The 19108-nt window shown below is 41.2% G+C and overlaps 1 protein-coding gene across 2 annotated transcripts in view; it reads right to left on the bottom strand.

Moving 5' to 3' along the window:
• The window catches only part of dnah7 (dynein, axonemal, heavy chain 7), a 309070-nt gene that overhangs the window by 144147 nt on the left and 145815 nt on the right, over positions 1–19108 (bottom strand). For both annotated transcript variants that reach the window (XM_072261643.1, XM_072261644.1), the window contains 2 exons: positions 9761–9887; positions 7026–7245 (listed from right to left, as the gene is read on the bottom strand). In XM_072261643.1, the coding sequence (XP_072117744.1) occupies positions 7026–7245; positions 9761–9887 (347 nt within the window). The remainder of the gene's footprint in view (positions 1–7025; positions 7246–9760; positions 9888–19108) is intronic.

Here is a 19108-nt window from a genome sequence, read left to right as displayed (position 1 = left end):
CTGTCAGGTCCCGGGGATTTATCCACTTTAATTTTCCTCAAGACAGCAAGCACCTCCCCCTTTTCAATCTGTACAGTTTCCATGATCTCACTACTTGTTTCCCTTAATTCCATAGACTTCATGCCAGTTTCCTTAGTAAATAAAGACGCAAAAGACCTATTTAAGATCTCCCCCATTTCCTTTGGTTCCGCACATAGCCGACCACTCTGATCTTCAAGAGGACCAATTTTATCCCTTACAATCCTTTTGCTCTTAATATACCTGTAAAAGCTCTTTGGATTATCCTTCACTTTGACGGCCAAGGCAACCTCATGTCTTCTTTTAGCCCTCCTGATTTCTTTCTCAAGTATTTTCTTGCACTTCTTGTACTCCTCAAGCACCTTATTTACTCCCTGTTTCCTGTACATGTCATACAACTCTCTCTTCTTCTTTATCAGAGTTGCAATATCCCTTGAGAACCAAGGTTCCTTATTCCTATTCACTTTGCCTTTAATCCTGACGGGAACATACAAACTCTGCACTCTCCAAATTTCTCCTTTGAAGGCTTCCCACCTACCGATCATATCTTTGCCAAAGAACAACCTGTCCCAATCCACGCTTTTTAGATCCTTTCTCATTTCTTCAAATTTGGCCTCCTTCCAGTTCAGAACCTCAACCCTAGGACCAGATCTATCCTTGTCCATGATCAAGTTGAAACTAATGGTGTTATGATCACTAGAACCAAAGTGCTCCCCTACACAGACTTCCGTCACTTGTCCTAACTCGTTTCCTAACAGGAGATCCAATATTGCATCCCCTCTAGTTGGTTCCTCTATATATGGATTTAGAAAACTTTCCTGAACACATTTTACAAACTCTAAACCATCTAGACCCCTAACAGTATGGGAGTCCCAATCAATATATGGAAAATTAAATTCCCCTACCACCACAGCGTTATGTTTCCTGCAGTTGCCTGCTATCTCTCTGCAAGTTTGCTCTTCCAATCCTCATTACAATACAATCCCACGAATGTGGCCATACCTTTCCTGTTTCTCAGCTCCACCCATAAGGACTCAGTAGACAAGCCCTCTAATCTGTCCTGCCTGAGCACTGCTGTAATATTTTCCCTAACAAGCAATGCTACTCTCCCACCTTTCATTCCTCTGCCTCGATCACATCTGAAACATTGGAACCCTGGAATATTAAGCTGCCAGTCCTGCCCCTCCTGTAGCCAAGTTTCACTTATTGCTATAACGTCATAATTCCACGTGTCAATCCACGCCCTCAACTCATCCGCCTTCCTCGCAATACTCCTAGTATTGAAATATATACACCTCAGAAGATTTTTACCACCACTCACAACCTTTCTATTAGCGAATTTGCTTGAACTTTTAACATCATTTATTTTCACCCCAGCCACACTGTCAGCTCTGGCACTCTGGTTCCCATCCCCAAACTTCACCAACACTAAATGCAAATGTCAGCCAATTAAATTCACTCTTTTAGGTAACAAGAATGGTGAGCTGAAACTACAACTTTGCATTCATCATTAGCAAGACCAAAGAATTGATAATGGACTTCAGGAAGGGAAAGTTGGGAGAACACATACCAGTTCTCATTAAGGGGTCTGCAGGGAAAAGGGTGAGCAGCTTCACATTCTTGAGTGTCAACATCTCAGGGGGTCTATCCTGTGTCTAACTCACTGATGCAATCATAAAAACTTAGGTCTGGAGGACCTGAGTTTTCAGGAAAGACTGAATAGGTTAGGACGTTATTCCTTGGAACATAGAAGATTGAGAGGAGAGGTATAGATAGGGTAAATACAAGCAGGTTTTTTTCCACTGAGGATTTGTGGAACTACAGCTGGAGTTCATGGGTTAAGGGTGAAAGGTGAAAAGTTTAAGGGGAACATGAGGGGAAACCTCTTCATTCAGAGGGTCATGAGAGTGTGGAACGAGCTGTCAGCACTAGTGGTGCATGCAAACTCAATTTCAATGTTTAGGAGAAGTTAGGATAGATACATGAATGGTAAGCGTATGGAGGGCTATGGACCTGGTGCAGGTCAATGGGAGAAGGCAGTTTAAATGGTTTGGAACATAAGGGCCTGTTTCTATGCTGTAATTTTCTATGCCTATGGCTCAAAAGCATGCCAACATGCTCTGCTTCGTTAAGAATTAGAGGGGATTCAGAAAGTTGCTATAGATATATATTCTGACTGGCTACACCACAGCCTGGCATGGAGACTCCAATGCACAAGTTTACAAGAGGCTGCAGAGTGTTTTAGACTCAGTTATCATTTAAGACCCTCACTATCTGAGCCATCTTTTAACTACCAACAGAGAGGAAGTAAAGGAGCCTAAACATCCATACTCAAGTGATTCAGAAACAGCCTTTTTACCTCCTCCATCAGATCTTGAGCAATCCATGAACACTGCCTCTTTATTCCTTTTTTGCACTTTATTTTTGTAATTTATAATTTTATTTCTTTGTACTGTACTGCAAACAACAAATTTCACATCTAATTTTGATGCATATTATTTTTCAAAAAACTTCAATTTGTAAAATATGATTTTCTTTCACAAACTATATTGATTTTACCTTGAATTTTGTTGGTGCCTTGCTATAATGTCTCTAATAATACCAAATAAAATGTCAGCCTTTTCAGCCCAAGAAAGCTGGAGTTTCATGAACTGGCCTGAATCCCTAACACCATCTCAAACCATATTTCTTGTTCTCTGTTCTCTTTTCTTGTTCTCTCTCTCTCAACTTCCACTAGCATTACGTTTATTTCAACCGAGAAAGGTCGGTGACACTGGAAAGACAGGTGACCTCCAGGAAAGACTGGCACAAGCACACAAGACTAGCAACCCTGTGTGCAGCACTTGCAAGAGGGCACCATACAAGCTACGGGTGAACTAAATACGAAATACCCCAGGAGCCTCCTTGTGGGTGCAGTGGGAGGATGAGAGACTCCATAGGACGGACATAATAGCAATGACCAAGACTGGAAATATGATAATGAGACGGCTCAAGCAAACAACACTGACCAGGGAGGCATTCATTGCAAAGTGCCATTGCAGCAAAATCCAGTCTGCAAAAACAAAGGCCTCAAGTTACACCAAAGCAAGTCCAGCTGTGGAATGAAGGCAACTCAAGTGCAACATACAGACAACAATGTTTCCTCCTGGATAGGTACATGGAGCTTAGAAAAATAGAGGGCTATAGGTAAGCCTAGGTAGTTCTAAGGTAAGGACATGTTTGGCACAGCTTTGTGGGCCAAAGGGCCTGTATTGTGCTGTAGGTTTTCTATGTTTCTATGTTTCTAACATCCAGTAAGATGATGGAGAACTCCAGCCAGAGAGCACCCCACAGAGCTGAAGATCTCTCCACACCTGAGCTGCCCCAGTGCCAAAGAAGAGACCAAGTGAGTGCCCCCTGTGACAGCCTAATCCATTCATCAAGGAAAGATGGCCTAGGTCATCAGACAATGTATCATGGAAGCAGTTCAGTCATGATCTGGATGCATCTTGAAAGCTACATTGGCAGGACCAAGTCTACAGGAAAATCGACTCCCTCACAGCCATTGTGTTCAACTTTGCAAAAGAATGATTCGGCCCAATAGAGAAGAAAGAGGATCTTAAACCATCATGACAACCAAACAGGAGGGAAAGGGAGATTCGCCACCTAAGAAACGAGATAAAGACCCTGAACAAACAATTCAAATACAGTTCACCTGACAAAAATGGCGTCAAAGATCTAACCAAAAGATTTGGACCAAAGGCTCTATTCCAACAAGCTGGGAAATGGCTGAAGGATGCTTTGTTCCCAAGGAAGAAGATTCCTCCACAATCACCCAGCTTAGGACAATCTCCTTCCTTAGCACAGAGTGCAAAATATTCTTCTCAGTGCTTGCGAGAAGACTGGCTTCTTACTTAATGGAGAAACAGTATACTAACACATCCATCCAGAATCCCAGGTTTTTCTGGGCGCTTTGAACACACCTCAATAATCAGTCAATTGATCTGCGAGGCCAGGCAGAAGAAAGGCAACTTAACACTCATCTGGTTAGCCCTAGTCAACACCTACGGATAAATTCCACACTTCCTCATCTATATTGGCCTGGAACATTACCATAACTTGCCAGTAACACAAGACATGATCACCAGCTACTTAGGAGGATTTAAGCTATGCTTCACTTCATCCCACTTCACAACCAGCTGGCAAGACCTCTGAAAAGGGATTCCAACCAGCTGTGCAATCTCCCCCATCTTGTTTGTCATGGGTATGAACCTCCTTATGTTAACAGTAGCAGACATAACCCAAAGCCCAGTGTTGGAACCTAGCATCCAACAACTTGAAATACAGGGGTTCATGGATGATATCACAGTAACTACTGTAACCCATGTCCAAGCAAGAGGGTATTGGAAACCCTGGACAATATAGCTACCTGTGCTAGAATGATCTTCAACGGCAGGAAGTCCAGATGTATGGTGTTGAAAAAGGGCAAGGTTACTAGCAAGTTCAGTCTTCAAGTACAGGGAGAAGTCATTCCATCCATAGAGGACAATCCAGTAAAGTGTCTTGGAAAGTGGATTATTGCAGCAGTGATGGACAGCGCCAACATCACCAACCCTGTAAAGCAGACTGAAAAGTGGCTGAAGATCGACAAAACCAAACTCCCTGGTAAACTTAAAGCTTGGCTCTACCAACAGGGTCTTCTACCAAGACTGCTCTGGCTTTTCACGGTGTACGAGTTCCCAATGACCACTGTGGAAGGCATCGGGAGGGAAAGTCAACAAGCACCTGCAGAGGTGGCTGGGGATCCCCCCTCCCCACATTTTTCTTCAGTGGGGCTCTACATAAGATCAGACCAGCTACAGCTTCCATTGTCATTGGTAGCAGAGGAGCTTAAGGCGGCAAAGTGTAGAGTTGCGTTAACTCTGAGAGGCTCCGATGACAAGGTAATAAACCAAGCAGGAGTCACAACAAGACCGAGATAAAAGTGAGCCACCAACTCGGCCACAGACCAGGCAGTGAGCCCCTGCAATTGACAGACATCATTAGCATCCCATGCCTGGGCCAGCAAGGACTCAGCTCTGCACACTTCCAACGATGGGGGAGTGCAAGTGTAAGGGATGGGATAGGCGTGACATAGTCGAGGCATAGGTATGGAACTGCAAGGATCAAAGGAGGGTTTCGAAGGCAGTGGAGTTGGGGTCACAGGGTGTCTGGACAAAATGGGATCTTCCCAAGCACAAGATCACTTGGGCAGAGCTTTGGAGACTGGAGCCCTTCCATAGTTCTTTCCTCCTACAGTCCATGTATGACATTGTCCCTACACCATCATAGCTGCACACATGGACTCAGAGAGGACCCTAACTGTAAGCTTTGTGGTCAGCAGGGTTCAATGCACCCTACCGTCAGGATGCAAAACAGCTTTAACACAAGGACAACATAGATGACACCACAACAGGTCCTGCCATTCCTTGCTGACACACTGGAGCAGGAGAGGTGTAAAAAGAGACTAGCTGGCAGAGAGGCAAACAGAGCAGTCATTTAATCAAAGAGGCCTAAATCCAGTCTGCTGCAAACTGTCAAATCATGGGAGATAGGGGTCGATGTGAGGAGGAAGCTGCAGTTCACAGAGGTAGTGCAAATTACACTTCAACCAGACATTGTACTGTGGTCCACCAAAGACGAGGAGATCATCCTGATGGAGCTCACAGTACCCTGGGAGGAAGAATGCAAGGAGGCTCACGAGAGGAAGGCTCTGAAGTACCAGTCCTTAGTCCAGGAGTGCAGGGACAAAAGATGGCAGACGTGGCTATTCCCCGTGGAGATCGGCTATAGAGGGTTCCTGATAAGGTCGGCATGGAGGTTGCTGTCTATGCTGGGCCTTGATGAAAAGAGTAAGAACCAAGCAGCATGCAAGATGGGGGAGGAAGCTTCTTGCTGGATATGGAGCAAGCAAGAGGAGTTGAGCTGGAAGTCAAGAGCAGATGGGCAGTGACTTGGCCACTACTGCTGATCTGCCCACCAGACAGTGCAGTGGTTAGCGGTCAAAACAATGGTGTAGAAAGGTTGGGCACCACCTGACGATATCTGCTCCTGACTAAAGGCTACAGTTACCTCATCAGGTAACTGAAGAGAGCACCCGGTGTATGACGCAAGCAAGTGTATAATTTAAGTTAAGTTTATGCTAATTTATGTTTGTAATGCACTGTGATGCAGCAGCTGCAAAAAGCCAATTTTCATACTATTTAAACCATGTGTATGTATGCCTATGACAATAAATTTGAACTTGAGCAAAAAGTGGTATAACTCATGCTACAGTTGCAAAAGTGAATGGGCCCTAAAGGAGCAGATAAAAAAGGTCTTGGCCCAATACATCAACTGTACATTTTTCCATAGATGCTGCCTGGCCTGCTGAGTTCCTCTAGCACTTTGTGTATGTTGCTCAGATTTCCAGCATCTGCAGATTCTCTCGTTTGGAATTCTTTAAAAAATTCCTAAATGGTCTAATGTTCAAAAGATTAAAATGACAAATTATATTGCCATTATGTCAAAGGGCAACCTAATTGACATAATTAACTTCATAGAATTTAATATGGTAGGTGTAACCCATTTCTTCCAATGAAAGACATAAAATAAAAGGTCATAGCAACTTTAAATCTTGTCACTCAGGTGGTATTTCTTCACTTCTTCACACAGAGTGTGAATTACTCTTCTTTTCCAAAAGTTTTTGTAGGTATGTCAATTAAAAATTTCAAAACCAAGACAGATCATTGTTAGATAGGTAATGGTACTTGGGAACAATTTTAAGTAGAATTGAGATATATTCAATGAGGATTTTGTAAATAAATGATACTGATTTGAGTGGCTGACTGGCTTACCATATTGAAACAATAAATTATTTCCGGAAGCAAACATATTTTCAATTTTCATATTTATCAGCATAACTTTCATTTGACCAGCAAGGCCACTAACTTTACTGAAATTTAATCAACAATATTCAGAACTTGTTCTATTTAAAAAAAAGAATTCACCTCATGAACCCAAAGGCGCTTAATTGCAGCTGGAGATCCTGCTGTCTGAGGACTGGAAAGGCACACCCCTTGAATAACACGGGAGAAATCCCGCAGATTAAAGAGATAGTGAGACTTGGCTGGAGTTGGCAGGAGATTCTTCATTGCTTCTTTGTAAACGTACAAAGTGGCACGAATGACCTGCTTAGTCAGAGTTTCAAATTCAGGTGGGAAAGTAAACCTAATAAAGACAGATGCAAAATAGGTATATAATTAAACTGCTGTTATTGACCAGCTCCTCTTCAATATTATAATTCCAAGCAACTCATTTCCAAACTCCTAGATATGGAACCCAATACCTCCTTTTATAAGTGGATCCTTGGATTCCTGAGCAACAGACTGCAATCAGTAAAGACAGGCAGCTATACTTCTGTCACAATTATTTTAAACACGGGTGCTCTATAAGGCTGCATCCTTAGACCCTATTTTACTTATTATACATTCATTTTACTCATTACACTGGACAACAAAGACTTTGCTTCCTGAATAGCTTTAGGTGTATCTTATGAATCTTGGGCTACTGATCATGAAAATCACCATGAAATTTCCCTATCACGCACCATTTTTTAAATCAATTATGTTTATTATTTTAATTCATAATTCAAGTCAATTAAACTGTTGCCTACAATGTAAGATGGAGAGTTTCCTATCTTGTCCAGGCATGCTTGGGCGGCGTGGCTGCTGCATGGCAGGACAGGTTTTAGTAATAATTATTGGGTTCAGGACTGTAAGAATGGAATTTGCTATCACCAGGCACAAATATTTCTATGAAGGATTTTGATATTTGAAACAGATGCTTCCCAGAATAACTGATGCCAAGATTAAGGTAAAACAAACAGGTCATCAATGACAGGCAATTTGAAGAATTTCTAGTGGGACCAGAGAAAATCACATGGAAGGCTTTCAAGGAAGTGTTGAAATTTTTCTCGACATCTACAGAGCACCAATCTACATGCAGCTGGTTGAAAGCATGCTTCAAGCATATAAAACCATGAAATGCAACATGCCACTAAAGATTCATTTTCTGCATTCCCACTTAGACTTCTTCCCTGCAAATCTTGGCGCTGTTAGTGACGAGCATGGTGAAAGGTTTCACCAGGACATTGTGGTCATGGAGAAAAGATACCAGGGCAACTGAAATCCATCAATGCTGGCGAATTATTGTTGGACACTTAAGCGAGAAGCCTCAGACACTGAGTACAAATGCAAATCATTAACAAAATATTTTTAACTTAGTTGAACTATTGCAAAGCATCAGCACCATTATGCAATTAAACACATTATATTCAATAAAAGTTAACTTGTTGTTTCTTCAAATTCCTACGTGATACAAGTGGTCTGAAATTATATTTGTGTTCATCTTCAAGCAGTCTATCATAAACAAAGCAAAATTCTGAGGAAGCAACTCTTTTGAAAAAATTTGTTGTCCACTGTTATGTAACTCCTGATCTAATTCCCTCTACAAGTTTGCGGATGATATCACTGAAGTGGCCGACATCCCAAATACCAATAAGTCAGAGTTACAGAGAGGACATAAGGAGTCTAATGACATGACAGCAGGAATGAGAGCAGTGCACATGATCTTGTATATATCAATGGTTCTGATTGAGAGCTTTAAATTGCTGGAAGTGAACATCACGAATAGCCTGTCCTGGCCCAACCAAGTTGATGCCATGGGCAAGAAAGCTCCCCAGCACTTCAACTTCCTCAGGAGGCTAAAGAAATTTGGTATGTCAGCTTTGACCCTAACAAATTTTTAATCACAGCCCCATAGAAAGTATCCTATCTGGTTGCATCATGGCTTGGTATGAAAATAGTTCTGCCTGTGACCACGAGGAATACACAGTTATGGACAAATCACATCACGGAAACCAGCTTCCCCACAACGTAATTTGTCTACATTTTCTACAGCCTTGGTAAAGCAGCCAGCATAATCAAGACCCCCCACCTACCCTGGACATTCTCCCTTCTGCCCCTTTCTATCAAGCAGAAGATACAAAAGTCTGAAAGTTCATACTACCGGGTTCAAGGACAGCTTCTATCCTGCCATTATAAGACTAATAAACAGCTCATAATAGTAGGATAAGATGGACTCTTGATCTCCAATTTATCTCATTAGGACCATGCACTGCATTTTCTCTGTAACTGTGTCACTTTATTCTGCACTCTGTTATTGTTTTACCTTGCACAACCTCAATGCACTGTTGTAATGTTCAGTCTGTATGCAAGACAAGCATTTCACAGCACCTCGGTATATGTGAGAATAATTAGCCAACTTACTAGTTTATTTACTAATTATTAGATATAATTAACATATACCTTAAAAATTTCAAAGAATAACTTTTTCCATGGAAGAACATATTAGAAATATGTGGAATGATTGTCATATTATTTTCTTGGCCTTCACAGACATCTGGGGCACTGAATTCCATAGATTCTCCACCTTCTCACTGAAGAAATTCCTCCTCATCTCTAAAGAGAAGTCCTTCTACTCTGAGGCTATGCCCTCTGGTCTTAAACTCTCCTACAATTGAGATATCCTCTACATGTTTACTCTGTTCAGGCCTTTCAACAGTCAGGAGGCTCCAATGCGATCTCCTATCTACATTCTATGTAGATTAAGATAGTTATTTAAAAGTGATTGAAATATTGGGCAGTTCATTTCAGGATTTAAGCCTTAAAATAGCATAATATACCTTATATGAAACTGCCAGTTAAGGATCCGAGAGAAAATGACATACATAGTCTTGTCATCAAACTCATTAATAGTCACGGTGTTAAAGTGCCTCATGAATCGTGGTGTAATTGGGTTTCGACCACCACCTAAGAAGAGAATCATTTAATTAATACCACTGAACAATTCATACTAAAATAAAAAAGGTGATAACTTAGACTACTTTTCTGGGATTTTGATGAATGCCCCTTTTCACTTGATACGATGTTTTCCAGAAGATGACTTTCTTATCCACAAACAGACATGGTTTGACAGTTCAGAATCAGAATCCGGTTTATTATCACCAGCGTGTGACGTGAAATTTGTTAACTGCAGCAGCAGTTCAATGCAATACATAATTTAGCAGAGAGAGAGAGAAAAAAATAATAATAATGAATGAAATAAAACATAATAAATAAATCAATTACATATATTGAATAGATTTTTTAAAACATGCAAAAACAGAAATACTGTATATTAAAAAATGTGAGGGAGTGTCCAAACCTTCAATGTCCATTTAGGAATCAGATGGCAGAGGGGAAGAAGCTGTTCCTGAATCGCTGAATGTGTGCCTTCAGGCTTCTGTATCTCCTTCCTGATGGTAACAGTGAGAAAAGGGAATGCCCTGGGTGCTGGAGGTCCTTAATAATGGACGCTGCCTTTCCAAGACACCGCTCCCTAAAGATGTCCTGGGTACTTTGTAGGCTAGTGCCCAAGATGGAGCTGACTAGATTTACAACCTTTTGCAGCTTCTTTTGGTCCTGTGCAGTAGCCCCTCCATACCAGACAGTGATGCAGTCTGCCAGAATGCTCTCCATGGTACAACTATAGAACTTTTTGAGTGCATTAGTTGACATGCCAAATCTCTTCAAACTCCTCATAAAGTATAGCCGCTGTTTTGTCTTCTTTATGACTACATCGATATGTTGGGACCAAGTTAGATCCTCAGAGATCTTGACAGCCAGGAACTTGAAGCTGCTCACTCTCTCCACTTCTGATCCCTCTCTGAGGATTGGTGTATGCTCCTTCGACTTACCCTTCCTAAAGTCCATAATCAGCTCTTTCATCTTACTGATGTTGAGTGCCAGTTCTGTGCAAACCTGGCGAACTAATGGTTTGTGGAATGGAAGCAAGCCCAACTGTAACACAAAAGGGTGACAAGAGGATCGCAGCATATGGGCTCTCTTACACTTGGATTTTGTTCAGGATAAATGTGTGCTGTTGGTACTACGATCTTATTAAGCCAACTGCAGAGCACCACTCATCATCCAGATACTGTACGTTAATCCATCTGTCTTCTTTACATTACAATCAGTCCAGGTACCTTTGACGTTCATTTTCCCCTTAAGTGCAGGAGTAAGCCTCTCCCTCACAATCACCAACAAAAAATGCTTCCCAGACATCATGAAATATCAAAGCATTAGGTTAAATATAGTCAAGGGAGGTCGGTAGCTACCAACTTCTAATCATTATGTGATGAACTGGTAATTCACCATTTTGGTTATTATTTGAAAGAGGTGCTCAGGGTAACAAGGCCACAGAATGGATGGATGACTCTAAAATTCATCACCTAGAGAGATTCAGCAGCACCAGAACTAACTGAGCAGAACAAATACTAACCTGCAGAACATAGTTGCCATACTAGACTTGATGCTCTGTGAGTGGAAAATAGAAAGTTCCCCCTTGCTCAAAAAATGTAGACATAAATGAGCCCAATGATGATAAAGTCGTAAAAACAATAAATTACAGTCACCTAGACAAATGTAGATTAATTAGAAAATGGTATCATTGATTTGTTTAAAATAACCTTGTTAAACTTACTTTATAAAGAACTTTTAAGAAATAGTGGGTTAATGTAGTTTATATGAATCTGTGAAAGTCTGATTAAATGACAAAATAAGTCTGTCATTAAGACTGAAGACCACAGAATGAAGAGATGCAACAAAAATTAGTCAGTAACAAAAGAGAGTAAATAACATCTCTTTTGACCAGTAGTGAGATGTACAATGAAATTCCTCAGAGGCTGGTAAAGGTTGTGTACCCCTTATCTGAAAATCTAAAATGTGGAAACCTCTGAAATACTAATTTTTTTGAGCACTGATATGACTTCACAAATGGAAAATTCCACAATGCACTGGGAAGATTCCCGTGTGATACATAGGTCTCTGCACACCACAGACAGTCCTCAGAAATGACCTCACACATGTAATGAACAGAAGTTAATGAAAAATAGAAAAATGCTGCATAAAAATAAAGATCTCAATCGTGTATTGAAAGAATGTATCCATCAGTGTTTTGAGTGAACTATGCTGCTTAACAGTCTGCTGATCACGAAAGTAGCAAAGATCAATTATGACAAACTGAAAATTGAAGGTAATTGTAAATATTCAGCAAGCTGGTTGCAGCAGTTTAAGAAAAAGCACAGCATTAAACTTGCAAATATTTGTGCTGATAATGCATTTGCTGATCATGAACCAGCAGAGAAGCTCATTGATGAGTTTGTGAAGATTGTTGCTGATGAACAAGTCTACAGTGCTGATTGTTTTTAAACTTTATATAAAACCACTAAAAACAGCACAATACAAATATTTTAATCAAAATGCTGTAATCTTTTAATCAAAACACAGGTGGAGACTGAAAGCCCACCTTTGTTATTTGTTGTTCAGCAGCTGATTCAGGTATTCTCCCAAGGCTGATGTGCTGTTTTTGTTACCTTGTACACATTATATAGTCATTATATCAGTGGTATGTAATAATTTTTACTGTAAGTACATGTGTATGTTGAACAAGTGTAAGACAAAGACTGCTTATCAGAAGCATACAGTCAGAAATGATGGCAATTCTAAGCTATATCTCATTATATATTTCAAAATTGCAAAAAAATCCGAAATCCGAAATCCGAAACACTTCTGGTTCCAAGCATTTCGGATAAGGAGTACTCAACCTGTACTATGGATCTGTTTTTTCTTAATGAACATTAATAACTTGGAACCAGATGTACAGGGCATAACTTCTATACTGCACATGACTTAAAACCCGGCGGAATCATGAACTTCATAATAATAGACAGGTCAGTGGAATGGACAAATAGGTGATAGAGTTAAGTGTTATCATTTGGTAGGAAGAATGGAGAAGAATAATATAAACCAGAGAATCAATTCTGAAGGGGATAGAAAGACAGAAGGATCTGATGACATATGTGCAATGCTCAGTGAAAGATACAGGGAAAATAGAGAAATGGTTATAAAAGTATCTAGGATCCATGAATGATAATACAGGTAAATTGGTTTACATGCACAGAGATACAGCGAAAAACCTATTTTGCAAACTGACTATACAGAAAACTTCATAATAATAGTGCATCGAGTTAATACAAGGGAAAACAATAACAGAATGAAGAATATGTGTTACCATTACAGAGAAGGTTTAATTCAGCCAGACAATAACATGTAAAATGCCATAGTGAGGTAGGGTCCATCTTATTGTTCTTGGGGACTACTCAATAGTGTTACAGCAGGAAAGGAGCGGTCCTTGAGTCTGGAGGTACATGCTTTCAGCCTGTTGTATCTCCTACCTAATGGGAGGGGGAGAGGAGAGGGTGGGTGAGGTCTCTGAATATGTTGGCTGCTTTACCAGAATGGCAAGGAGTGTAGACAGACTCCATGGAAGCGGAGGTTAGTTTCCAAGAATGCTGGCCATGTCCACAACTCTAACCATGATGCATCCTGATAGGATGGTGCATGAATAAAATATGGTGAGAGTCAAAGGGGACATGCCAAATTTCTCTAACCTCCTGAGGAAGCAGAACCACTGTTAAGCTTTCCTGACATTGCCAACTACATGGTTGAATCCGAACGGGCAATTGTTGATGTTCACTCCTAGGAACGTGGAAGCTTTCAACCCTCTCAACCTCCACACCTTTGGTGTAAACAGGAGTGTGTGAAAAAGGGCTTTGACAAGCGGCCAATCCAGTCATCGGATGTTCTGAGAGGAGGGGACTTCAATTAGGTCCAGCCCGAGTACAAAAGGTAGCAGCCAGTTGCTACAGCAACAAAGAGCTTTGACCAGCGACCAACCTGCATTTGGGATTGATTAGCAAAAGCAAATTAAAGGAATGAAGGGGCAAGCGCAGCGGCCATTGTCTGAATAGACAGAGTCAAAGTGGTGATCTTGAAGCTTAAGCTCTTCAAGGCTACTGCGAAGAGAGTCTTCAGTCAGAGAAAGCAAAGGAAAGAAACCCACAAAGTATTTTTCCCCTTCCTTTCTTTATATCTGCTCATGTAGGACAGTAGAGATGACAGGCAGGATAGTGGAATGCTCCTCTTGTGGGATGTGGAAGGCAGGGAGATCTCCAGTGTCCCTGATGACTACAACTGCAAGAAGTGCATCCAGCTGCAGCTTCTAATATTCTGCATTAAGGAGTTGGTGCTGGAACTGGATGAGGTCCAGATCATTCAGGAAGCTGACTGGGTGAGAGATAGGATATATAGAGAGGTATTTACATTGAAGGTGCAGGACACAGAAACTGGGTGACAGTCAAAAGGGGAAAGGGGTTAAGGAGCCAGTGTAGAATACCCCTGTGGCCATCCCCTGAACAACAGGTATATCGCTTTGGATACTATCTGGGGGGGGGGGGGGGGGGTGTTGGCCTAACAGAGGAAAGTCACAGTCATGGGTTTCTGGCACTGAGTTTGCCTCTGTGACTCAGAAGGGAAGGAGGAAGAAGAGGCATGCTCTGGTGACAGGGGATTCGTTAGGGGAATAGACAGGAGGTTTTGTGGGCGAGAACGAGATTCCCAGATGGTATGATGCCTCCCAGGTGTCAGGACCCAGGACATCTTGGATTGAGCCCTCAGCATTCTTCAGTGGGAGGGTAACAGCCAAAAGTCGTGGTCCACGTAGGTGGGAATTCTGTACAGACCCCCCCTCCCCACAAACAGTAGTAAGGATGTGGCCTACAAATTACAACAGGAGATAAAAAAATGCATGACGAAAGGGCAATATTACAATAGCCATGACGGAATTCAATATGCAGTTAGATTTAGAAAATCAGGTTGGTGCTGGATTACAGGAGAGTGCATTTCTAGAGTGCCTACAAGATGCCTTTTTAGAGCAGCTCGTGGTTGAGTCCACTAGGGGATCAGCTATTCTGGATTGGGTGCTATGCAATGAACCAGAATTGATTAGTGACCTTAAGGTAAAAGAGCCCTTCAGGGCAAGTGATCATATGATCGAATTTGTCCTGAAATTTGAGAAGGAGAAGCTAAAGTCAGATGCACCAGTATTACAGTGGAGTAAAGGGAATTACAGAGCCATGAGAGACGAGTTGGCCGGAAATGATTGGAAAAGAACACTGACAGGAATAATGTTAGAGCAGCAATGGCTGGAATTTCTGGAAGCAATTCAGAAGACTCAGGATATATACATCCCAAAGAGGAAGGAGTATTCTAAAGGCATGATGACAGTACCGTGGCCTACAAGAGAAGTCAAAGCCAACATAAACGCCAAAGAGAGGGCGTTATAATAGAGCAAAAATGAGTGAGAAGTTAAAGGATTGGGAAGCTTTTAAAAATGAAAAGAAGGCAACTAAAAAAGTCATTAAGAAGGTAAAGATGAAACACGAAAGTAAACTAGCCAATAATGTTAAAGAAGATAGCAAAAGTTTATTCAGATATATAAAGTGTAAACGAGAGGCAAAAGTGGATAACAGACCACTGGAAGATTATGCTGGAGAGGTAGTAATGGGGGACAATGAAATGGTGAACTAACTGACTAAGTATGTTGCATCATTCTTCACTGTGGAAGACATTAGCAGTACGAAGGAAGTTCCAGGTGTCAGGAGGAATGAAGTGTGTGAAGTTACCATAACTAGAGAGAAGGATCTTGGGAAACTGAAAGGGCTGAAGGTAGATAATTCATCTGGACCAGGTGGTGTGTACCCCAGGGTTCTGAAAGAGGTGGCTGAAGGGCTTGTGGAGGCATTAGTAATAATCTTTCAAGAATCATTAAATTCCGGAACGGTTCAGGAAGACTGAAAAATTGCAAATGACACTCCACTCTTCAAAAAGGGTCAGAGGCAGAAGAAAGGAAATTAAAGGCCAGCTAGTCTGACCTCAGTGGTTGGGACGATGTTGGGGTCAATTATTAAGGATGAGGTCTCAGGGTACTTGGAGGCACATGATAAAGTAGCCCATAGTCAGCAAGGTTTCCTCAAGGGAAAATCTTGCCTGACAAATCCGTTGGAATTCTTTGAAGAAATACCCAAGCTGAATAGACAAAGGAGAATCGGTTGATGTTGTGTACTTGGATTTTCAGAAGGCTTTTGGTAAGGTGCCACACTTACTTAACTGCTTAATAAGTTGTGAGCCCATTGCATTACAGGAAAGATTCTAGCATAGATAAAGCAGTGGCTGATTGGCAGGAGGCAAAGAGTGGGAATAAAGGAAGCCTTTTCTGACTGGCTGCCAGTGACTAATGATGTTCCACAGGGGTCTGTGTTGGGACCAATTCCTTTTAGATTATATGACAACGATTTGGACGATGGAATTAATGGCTTTGATGCAAAGTTTGGAGACACTATGAAGATGGGTGGAGGGCAGGTAGTTTTGAGGAAGTAGAGAAGCTTCAGAAGGACTTAGACGGAAAAGGAGAATGGGCAAAGAAATGGCAGATGGAATACAGAGTTGGGAAGTGCATGGTCATATACTTAGGTAGAAGAAATGAAAGGGTTGACCATTTTCTAAATGAAGAGAAAATACAAAAAACCTAGATGGGAAGGGACTTGGAAGTCTTCGTGCAGGATTCCCTGAAGGATAATTTGCAGGTTGAGTCTGTGATGAGGAAGGAAAATGAAATTCATTTCAGGAGGACTTGAATATAAAAGTAAGTTTGAGACTTTATAATGCAATGGTGAGGCCTCACTTGGGTTATTGTGAGCAGTTTTGGGCCACTTATCTTAGAAAGGGTGCGCTAAAACTGAAGAGGGTTCAAAGGAGGTTCATGGAAATTATTCAAGGATTGAATGGCTTGTTATATAAAGAGCAATTGATGGCTCTGGGCCTGTATTCATGAGAATTCAGAAGAATGAGGGGTGACCTAATTGAAACCAGTCCAGTGGTGAAAGGTCTTCATAGAGTGGATGTGGAAAGGATGTTGGGAGTGTCTAAGACCAGGAGTCGCAGCCTCGGAGATGAGGAGGAATTTCTTTAGCTAGAGAGTGGTGATTCTGTGGAATTCTTTGTTACAGGTAGCTGTGGAGGCCAAGTGTTTATGTATATTTAAGGCAGAGGTTGATAGATTCTTGATTGGTCAGGGCATGACGGCACATGGGGAGAAGGCAGAAAATTGGAGCTGAGAGAAAAATTGGATCAGCCATGATGAAATGGCAGAGAAGACTTGATGGGCCAAATAGCCTAATTTTCCTGCTATATTTTATGGTCTTAACTGCCCCCTTTCCTGAAGTCAATGTCTAGCTCTTTTGTTGTGTTGACATTGAGCGAAGCTTGCTGTCATGACACCCTGTCACTAGACTCTATCTCCTTCATGTACTCCGACTGATCATTATTTGAGATTTGGCCTACTACGGTGAAATCATCTGCAAACGTGTAGATGGAATTAGGGCAGAAGCTAGCCACTCATTCATGAGTGTACAGACAGTAGAGTTGGGGACTGATTTCACAGCCATATGGAGCACCAGTGTTGGGAAGAATTATGGTGGAGGTGTTGCTGCCCTTGCTTACTGACAAACGCCATTTAAATTAAAATGACTGACAAACTGAGAAATGACAATCTAAAATAATTCATGGGATGAGTAACTTTTGCAGGAGAAGTTGGTGTTGCTCTGCTTGAATCTGAAGAATTTTGTCAGGGTATTTAAGATCGTGAAGACATTGACAAATATTCTTCTTATAGGCAAAAGTGGCAAAAAGTAAAGGCCATTGTCTGAATCTTATTGGTAGAAGAACCAGCAGTGCTGTAAAGAAACACTATTTTGTGCAACATTTGGTTAGGATCTGCAATGCATTGCTAGTGGCCGGAGTGGAGACATGTCCAAGCTGCATGAACCTGGTAAGTATTCAAAAGGAGCAAAATTGCAAGAATACAGAGAAAGGGCAAGGTGTGGGATTAACTTAATTGCTCTCCAAACTTTTCATGCTGTGATCATTCTGGGATTCTGTGGTGAATTAACTAATATACAAGATGATTTCATTTAAATTTATCCTCAGAGGCCAACCAGTTAAAGTATCAGTATATAACAAGATGCAGTTGAAGGGATAATTGAAGGTACAGGTAGGTACCACCACACACCCTATCTTCAAAGTGAATACATCTTATTTTGTGATGTATGGATTAAGTACATGGCTATCAGGCATAGGAACACATCATTATCTATATGTTTCCTATCCAGACAATACATCATAATAGTTCAGGCATACATGATACAGAACAATCTATGTCTTAAAACTGTATGGGAATATATTTACAAGGTGAATTCCTGAACTTCAATACAAAAACAAACCATTTCCTCAAGGGTAATACAGTACCATCAATTTGCCTCCTTGCCACATATTTTCATATTCTGTATGTATGAAAATTTTTAAAAACTACATTTCACTTTGAGCAAGACCAGAATTCGAGCAAATTGTCTATGCAGAAGATATGATTTGCAACCTTGGACTTTCCAGTTTTGGATCACTGCTGCAAAAATGATTCCTCTATAGTTGGTAATGTCACCCAATAATTAATCCAGATTTTTCAAATTGAACCAATAATATTCTTCTCACTAATTTCCATAAGACCACAAGACATAGGAGCAGAATTAGGCAATTCAGCACATCAGGCCTTAGCACCATTGATCATAGCTAATTTATTGTTCCCTCTTAACCTCATTCACCTGCCTTTTCCCCATAACCTTTGACATCCACAAAATCAAGAACCCATCAGCCTCCACCTTAAATGTTACCTGATGACTTGACCTCCACAGCCACCTGTGATGATGAATTCCACAGATTCACTCCCTTTGGCTAAAGAGATTCCTCCTCATCTTTGTTATATAAGGACACCATTCATTTCAAGGCTGTGCCCTCTGGTCCTGGACTCTCCCACTATTGGAAACATCCTCTTCTCATACCCCTTTTAGAATGCTTCTTCTACTTTAGGATGAACCGATCCTGAATCTTCCGAATGACCCTCAAAAATTCTATTGTTATCCCTGCCACAGACTCCTTCCAATCTACTTTGGTCAGCTCCACCCTCTTGCCTCTGTAGTTCACGTTACTCAGCTGTAACACTGATACATCTGATTCTAGCTTCTTCCTTTCAAACGCTTGCG

This window comes from Mobula birostris, chromosome 6 (genome assembly GCF_030028105.1).
Source record: "Mobula birostris isolate sMobBir1 chromosome 6, sMobBir1.hap1, whole genome shotgun sequence".
Lineage (NCBI taxonomy): Eukaryota > Metazoa > Chordata > Chondrichthyes > Myliobatiformes > Myliobatidae > Mobula > Mobula birostris.
Note: the sequence above shows the minus strand (reverse complement) of the source record. Positions and strands in the feature narration are given on the sequence as shown.